The 8,828-nt window shown below is 27.7% G+C and overlaps 1 protein-coding gene across 1 annotated transcript in view; it reads left to right on the forward strand.

The window, feature by feature from the left end:
* LOC107442313 (female lethal d) overlaps positions 1 to 8,106 on the forward strand; it is a gene marked incomplete at its 5' end in the record, with an annotated part of 32,320 nt that extends 24,214 nt beyond the window's left edge. Inside the window, 2 exon segments of the mRNA XM_016055844.3 lie at positions 5,682 to 5,836; positions 6,740 to 8,106. Coding sequence (XP_015911330.1) covers positions 5,682 to 5,836; positions 6,740 to 7,695 — 1,111 coding nt within the window. The 3' untranslated portion in view covers positions 7,696 to 8,106.
* Between the last annotated feature and the right edge of the window lie 722 nt (positions 8,107 to 8,828).

The following is an 8,828-nucleotide window of genomic DNA, read 5'->3' on the forward strand; positions in this document are numbered from 1 at the left end:
GCTTTGCTACTGAGCTCGCATTAATGATAACATATCAAGGAAGGTATCCAAAATGTTGTATGCCATTTACATTTTTTATAAATGATTCCATTCTAATATTAAAAAATGGTATTTAAGAAGTTTTTCTTATCTCATGGCTTATGGAAATTTTGGATTTCAAAAAGTTCTATTTTTGGATTAACAAATCAACCAATTTCTTTTTATGATGTATGGAATTGCATTTGTTGATATTCATTTAAATAATTTAATTATCATTCCGTTGATTGAAATTATTTTATGCAAAGTTTGATATTTCAAATGATTTATTGACTTTCAAGAATTCACTCAAATCTGTATTTTTGAAAACGAATATTTTGTCTTCCGAATTGAATAAACAAAAGTTTCTTGAAGTTTTTTGTAAAAGCATCTTATTCTGCCATATACATCACCATACTAAAATAATGCTCTCAACTTGACTATGATACACGTCCTTATCTTTTTAACTAAGTTTAGATATAGTGCACTGTTCTGAAAAGACCCTTCTGATGCAAAAGTACAGAAATGAACATAGCTCACTGTTTTGTCGCGAAGAAAGATTTTTTTAACTGAATTTTTTAATTTAATCTTCTTACTTTACTATCTAGTATATTGTGTAATTTGTTTGCTCATCTTGGCTAAGGTATATTGTCCATGGCCATCTATTTTAGAAACAAAAAATACAGTGTTTCTTTTAAATATTTGTAATGACTTCTGAGGAAATGTAAATGTATTTTTTTATATATTTATTTATGTAATAAATAACCCAGCCATATGTTGATTTAAAGCAATAAAAATTTCTCCATGTCTGTTATTTTGAACCGCATTGGAAGACAGAGAAACTTCGAAGTCAAAAACTTATGCAAAGGACTTGGTGAATGAAAATTACACACATTTGTGTTATATGAAGAAAAAAACTTTTCATGTCAGGGAAACATGATTCATTAGACTTGTTTATATCTAGTCTGAGTTGCCTGGAAAATTTAAAGTAAAATAGGTTATATATCAAATCACTAAGAAAGGAGAGAGCCAAAAAGTTTTGTTCAAAAGTAATAATATAATAAAACTGTATTACAAAATATGTATTAATATGCAAAACATTTATTGCATATTCATAATTGGCAAATGACATTTTGGATACCTTTTTTTCCTTCTAAAATTTTATTAAACCGTTCAAATGAATGTATGTCATGTGGATCGATTTTCAGATTTACATTTAAAAATATATTTTCAAAAAAATGAAACTTCTTTTAATCAACTTGGTGAAATAAAACTTGCTGTTTTTTTATTATTATTATTTTAAATTCATTCATTCAAAGAAGAGATATAAAACTTCAGAAATCAATTTGTAAATAACTTAATTTCCAAAAATGTTCAATGCTGCACTCACATGACTTTTGAATCATGCAAATGCTATAGGAATTTTAAGTAATGCTAAAGATTTTCTTAGCAAAATAATATTTATATCTGAACATCACATTAAATTTCCTCATATTTTATTATCAAAATCATAAAGAGAATATTACTGCTGGTAAATAATAGGTAGGCACCTGGTGGCTGAAAAGCTAATGCTCCACGTTTTAATGCGTCAGATCCGGAGTTCTGTCCTCGAACTTTGGCAAGGTTAACTCAGCCTTCCATCCCTTCAGTGGATTGATAAAATAAAAACTAAGCATACTTAAAGATTAAACATCTGGGGCTCCTATTTTGGCTGACCACCCAACCAGAACATCTGCTCCAGAGCCCAAGGTCATAAAAATTGGGCAGGCACTGTAGGCTTCACACCACTGAGCTAGTTTTAAATAATAGCTAACATGTAAAAATGATTATGCTGTGTGACAAATTTACAAATTTGAATCTTTTTTTTATTAAAAAAACGTGACTTGCTTGTCCAATAAAAATACTGCATAATATTAATACCTTAATGAATTTTTGTAATATAGTTAGATATATAAACCCACACTTACATTTGCACTGATATAAAAGATTGTGTTATAGCTATTAGAAACTATCTTTGCTGAAAAAAAGTAGATTGAAATAAGCCTTTTTTGATGAAGTGATTAAAATAAATTTGTATATGTAGTACTTAAACTGTATTGATTAGTTTTGTATTGGCATACTGGCAGACAAACTCAGGTCAATTTAAATTAATGCTAATTATACGTAAAAATTTGGTTGCTTTTAAATAACTATTTCATTGTAAGTAAATTTAGTTTTTATTAAGCATCATTATGACGTTTATTTTGGTTTTTACTTTTTTGAGAGGAGAGAAGATTTAAACAACTTAAGCATTGAAAAGTAACATCTATTTCCAACTTCCAGTCTGGCCTTTATCTCTGGGTTTAATTTATATTTTAAAATTCTATTACCCTTTCAAAAGTAGGTTCAGTATTTACTGAACTTGCAGTTGATCATTTCCCTCTGTACAATATATCTAGTTTTTTCCCTCTTAACTGAAAGTCTTTGCCATCCTTTTTAAAATGTTTACTCAAGAAATCTCAATTCTTTGTTGATAATGTTTATATTTTTATCAATTTTGTTATTTCATACCTTTCTTCAGAAAATCAAAATTATTGGGTTTTCATTCACATTAGCCAACCATTTATGCATCCATTCGCCATGGCTATTTCCTTTATTTTACTTATTGTTTTATACTTAGAAAGGAATCTCTGTCAAAATACTCCTGATATCCAAGTGCTCCCCAATTTTATATATGTATATATATTTAAATGTCAAGTTAAAGGATCTAGTTGGGCAGAATTCCAGTAGCTTTAAAAATAATGGCTGGTTATTACTTATGTTATATATTTGACTTTTATTCAGTTTGATAAAAAAAGAAATTACAGTGTAATTAATTTATAAATCTATTGTAAAAAAATTTTATACAAGCGAGAAAAACTTTGATCACTTGCATTGGTTACTTTTGACTTTGATAGTTTTCAACTAACTCCACTTGCAAATTTTATTTATCATCAACATCAGTGCTCCTCAACCTTTTAATCTCTGCAGACTGATAAACGTTTGATAATTTCACTGATCAACATGAATGATACATTTACAGAGTTTAAAAGGAGTTCAAATTTTAATTCCATGTCACTTTTTATTTTGGGAATACTGAAAGAAACTATTTTATTTATGCTTTTTAATTGATGCAAGGGAAAAAGAATCTAAGTACTGAAAGTTCATCAAATTCTTATATATCAAATTCTTAGTACAAAGTATTTCAATGTGAAGTTTGTCATCTAGTTTTGAAAATTGTTTGTGTGCCTAAATTTTGAAAATCTAATGGTTAAGAGCTGAAATCTATTATACTGTGAGCTTTCATTTTTTTCTTTCTTTTTGATGATCACCTTACCTAGAGTTGATATTCTTTAGTTTTAGTATAGTTTAGTGGAGTTTTGCTCTTACATTCTTATTCAATCCTTTTAAGACATTTTCAATTTTGTGTCAGTTCGGCAGCAATGTATAAAATTGTTTAAAAGCAATATTTCTTAAAACTTCCTAACAGAATTGTTTGTGGTTTTTCAACTTAATTGGGGAGAATGTATTAAATTACAAGAATAAATTAATTTTAAAGGTTTATTTTATGTTGTAAAATATGCTTAATTTATGTGTTTTACAATTCTCTCTTTATAAATTAAAATGCATCATATCGTAGAGGACACTTCAAAGGTAGATTAATATTTTTCTAATTGTATAAATAATATTCTGCGAAAACTTTTTGTCCTTTATTACAAATAAAATTTTCTTGTGACTCAAAAACAACACCCATATTTTTGCCTATCTAACTCCCATGCTTCCTTTGTAAAATTCCTATTTTTTTTATATTGATTGTTTGTTTTTTTATAAATTGGAAAAAAATTTTAGACACTATTTTGTTATAAATTTTGTCAATGCTCACTGCATAAAAACAATACTATATTTATACTCTTTCTTATGCTAGATTTTCTTGTTCATTCAGAATATCACTTGAAAATTTCAGATTTGATAAGTGTGCATGTTTTTATTTATTTACGAATATGTCCGATAAATATTTATTATTCTTAAATTTTTGTGATGTTCAAAAGTTAAAATTATGAAGAAAACACTTGTTCTACTATCTTTTATTGCAATAAACATAAAAGGGTGAAACAGCGAGCATAAAATCGCTATTTTGTATTTAAAGTTGTTAGCTCATTATGAAAATTGATGATTGCATCATTATGAACAGTGCTTTTATACTGTTTTAATTTTATTTTTTAAGAAAAAGGAACTTTAGTCACAAATTGACAATATTTGAAAGAAAGCTGTAAAACTATAGCCTTTTTAACTATATTGGTAAAGTATTCATTTGAAAAAATATTTATTTACTTAAAAGCAACCATCTGGAATTTTAAACTTGTTAAGTTATTTAGCATAATATTATATTAGTACATTATGTAAAACAGCAAGTTAAATATCATTATTTTGCTTTTTATAACAGTAGATATTAATGTTTTTCTTGTACATCACATTTAGAACTATAATATTTTAGGGTTTAATTTATTTATATTGTTTTCTAATTAGAATTTAAAATGTGGATGTAAGAAATAAATAAATCATGTTCCAATGATATATTTATAAAATAATATAAATAATAATAATAAATAATTATATAAATATATTTATAAAAATAAATATTTCCTTGAAACTTAAATTTTTATTAGGGAAATGCAACAGTCTCTTATTGGTAAATGATAGATATGGCTGATTTTAATTGAAAAATATTTACATTAGGACAAAGAGCTTTTAATATAGAAAATTAGTAAACCTTAAATATGTTGTGTGACTTTCCTATTAAGATAGGGATTGTTTAAAGGTCTTGCTGTGTAGAAACGGTTGTCAATCAAGAAGAAAATCTTCGATCAGCCTTAAACTGGATAAAATTCAAAGTATGAAATAAATATTGCTCCATTTATCAACAAACATGTTTAGTAGAAGAAATGTTACTTTTTTTAATTGTTTTCATATGTGTGTAATAAGATTTAAAATACAGAAAAGCATTTCTTTTCAAATAAAATAAAAGAGCAGAGTATTTTTTAAAATGTATTTTTATCACTACTTAATCCAATATCATAACAAATAGTGTAGCTTTCCTGTCATTTTCCTAACCAAGTGAATGCAAAATTATGAAAAAATTTCTCTTGAATTATTTAGGACATAGAGATTTCTTCCATAGAGAGCATTCCATAGAGACATAGAGAGCATTTCTTCCCTCAATTAAGCAAATTTATGTTTGTTTTAACACAATTCACATTTGCCTCTGCTTCCACTAATAGTATTTCTAAATTTTTCTATTGAATAGTAAAAAAAGGTTTCAGGTATCCTTATTTTCAAACAGTTTCAAAAATAGTTTTAGAATTCTCGGGGTAAAATTTTTATCATGCTTTGTTAAAAAAAAATTTTAATATTGTCTTAGAAATTATTTTTATAAATTGGCAAAAATAATTCCAATTGCAAGCGAAGAAAAGCTGTTCATAATAGAGAGGTTTCCTTGGTCCGCTACTATCAGCATAATTAGTTAATAAATAATTCATGTCAATATATATATCTTATCTGAGAAATATGAGCATTTACGGTAATAATTTTCTTGTACTTTGAAAATAATATGTGTAACGAACTATAAGAAATCATAATTTCTTTTTTAGCAATACTGGCAAGAGGTTAATGGCAAAGTGTCGACTTTTATACCAAGAGAATGAGGAACTTGGTAAAATGATATCATCAGGAAAAACTGCTAAACTTGAAGGAGATCTTGCATTGCAAAAAAGTTTCAGTGAAGAAATGAAAAAGAGTCAGTCAGGTAATCTAAGATGAGTTAGAAATGTTTAACTTATATGCTGAAATACCAAGGAATTAGAGATTGACAATGTTATACAAATTGTGTGACATTATTCATGGGTAGATTATTGCAGTGACTGCATATATAGCTAGTTTGTTGTTACTCCATCGTTTTAATTGCAGGTAGTGGTTGAAACTTTTAATTTAGACATCTTTGATCATGAACCAAAAGTAGGTGTGAAAGCCACAAATAATATTACTCATTTTAAGTTGGGAAAAAATAAATGGCTTTCACACAAGCGGCAAACAAAAACAAAACAAAAATTTTAAATATATATATATATATATATTAACTATTCTATTTGATTATTTACATAGAAACTGCTTCTTTCGCTATCTAATTTAAACAAAAATCTTTCTGTTCTCTTTGTTGCCACTCAATACAAAATAAAAGTGAATAATTACATTTGATAACTCTCTATAGATGGCATACAACATTCTCCTCTCTTGAATTTTATAGCAATTTGGGGACAAAAACTGTACAAAATGTATACATTAAAAAAATATCATAAAATAAAAAAGTGTAACTATAGTATAATTTAAAAGAAATTAAAATGCAAGCTGCTTTTTATCTATTCTACCAATTAAGACAACATCACAAACTCTGATTTGGTCAAGATTTTTGGGAATGTTTTTAAAATACATTTTAATGAATAAAATGAAGCAAAGAAAACTATTTCTAAATATTAATTAGTGACTTAATAAATTGAAGTCCATATAATTCTTTATAGATTAATATAGGATAGAGGGGGGGGAGTTAAATTTGACTCCAAGACAACTGCAACTGTCTTGTGCATGTTAAAACTAAAAAAGCTTTGTGTTTCCTAATTAAATTATAATTTAATTTTTTATCTTTTCTTTTTAGAACTTGATGAATTTCTTTTGGAACTGGATGAAGATGTAGAGGGAATGCAAAGTACTATATATTATTTGCAACAGCAATTACGAGAGGCTAAAGAACAAATCAGCCAACTTCAAAAGGATAAAACTGGGTCCACAGATCTTTCTAATTCTTCTCCTCTCAGCTTAAGCCAGCTAGAAAACACTGAAAATGGTTATAAAACACCAGAGCCTAACTTCATTTCTAATTCAGATACTATGCCAGACTCTTTATCAAATGATATTAATGAACTTTCAATTGAATCTAAGGTAAAAACTGAACCCCATTCACCTTATGAGAAAAATCTATCTGATTCTGAAGAACTTAATGATGGAAAAGCTTCACCAGGTACTAACATTCCTATGCAGACAGTCATTGTTAAAAATGAAAGGACCCTTGAGTCACCTGTTAGTATTTTGGACAAAGATTTTAAATCTGTAATAAAAAATAAAGAAATTATTAACCATGATAAAAATGTTCCTGAAGAAAAAATAAATGAACTAAATTCTGCTATGGATACCTCAGAAACTGCGCTTGTAATTACGAACGATCATAATTCAGAACATAATAAAGGAGAAAATCTTTCTAATAACTCTAAGCTCTCTGAATCGCAAAACAAAGCTACAACAAACTCTAGTAAAAAGGCGCCAGAAACTGGAAAAGGGCGCAAGAGGACTAGACCGCGTACACCTGTAGAATCGGAAATTATCAAAGATGAATCTTCTTTACCAGTGAGGAAAAGGACTCGACGTCGGGAAGCAGAACGCCTTCAAGCTCTAGAAGAAAAGCCATTGACTGTTGAAATAAACACGGATGCTGAATTTCAGGCAGCACATACTTTAGCGTCATGGGCATCAAAACAAGAAAGGACAGAACCTGACACAGCATGTAGTACTCTTGGAAATGGTGAGCTAAAAAAAGAGGATAGTGATATTAAGTGAAGTATGGTTTTATATACTAGCTATGGTTGTGTTAATGTGTGTTGATTTTAGAATAAGACACATTGCCCAGTCAATAGCTTCAAAATCAAATTTATGTTTTCAATTTTTTTCTCCTTTTTTAGTCTCAATTTAATGGATGTGTCCTCTCAAAGTTGCATAATGTCATATTTTTCATTTTTATATTTTTGAAAAATTTCATTATATTTTAAGTACATACATTGTGTAATACTTAACTGTAAAGTTAAATGCAAAATTTAGCTTTCCATTCACTTTGTCGATTTAAGATTTTTTTTTCTTCTCCCCCATAAATGAGTGTATGTCTGTTTTCATTTTGTGAAGACTATAAGAACGTCATTTGTTGAATTAAAATTTTATATGAAACAAATAAAAAAAAATTAGTTCTTTTGCCTAGCTTACTTTTTTATGTTTATTTAATCATAATTTGTTTTATGCATATTTTGTTTAGTTATATGAAGAAAAAAAGAAGGAATAGTTATATGAAAGGCACAGTCCAAGTAATGATTTTATTTTTTATTAAAGAATGTAATTAGCACAAATTAAATTGGAGGAAAGTGAGTCACTATATGAGGAGGTTGCAGTTTTTTAAACTTGTACTTCTCTGTATATTGTTAGAACTCGATAATGCTGTTTATGGCTCTTTATGTGAAATTCACAAAGAAAATAATTGTATTATGGGTGCTATTCAAAGAAAAATTCTAACTTTTTGATGATATTTCCTCCACTTAAATTGATAGATATATTTCCAGTAGGTATGTAGCAATGTTTTCATTGCTGCATAATAGTAGCAATGTTTTCATTGCTTGGATAAATTTCATGGAGAGCTCTACATGGCATTCCTACTTTTGTTTCTTAAAAGAGCTTAGATAAATGAGGATAGATAATAAAAAATATATATTAATAGTAGTACGGTGAAACCTCCAGGAAAGACCACCTCTATATAGCAACCACTTATGTGAGGTACGGAATTTTTCTTTAGATTTTGTGGAGAAGAAAACCTTAAAGAGAGACCATTGAAATCTCTCCCAAGCAACCTGGCAAACATCTACGGAAAAGGTTGAATAAGGAAGCACAAAAAATTTAACAGAACAAATAAGTATATTAAAATGCATTCA

Source organism: Parasteatoda tepidariorum, chromosome 9 (genome assembly GCF_043381705.1).
Source record: "Parasteatoda tepidariorum isolate YZ-2023 chromosome 9, CAS_Ptep_4.0, whole genome shotgun sequence".
NCBI lineage: Eukaryota > Metazoa > Arthropoda > Arachnida > Araneae > Theridiidae > Parasteatoda > Parasteatoda tepidariorum.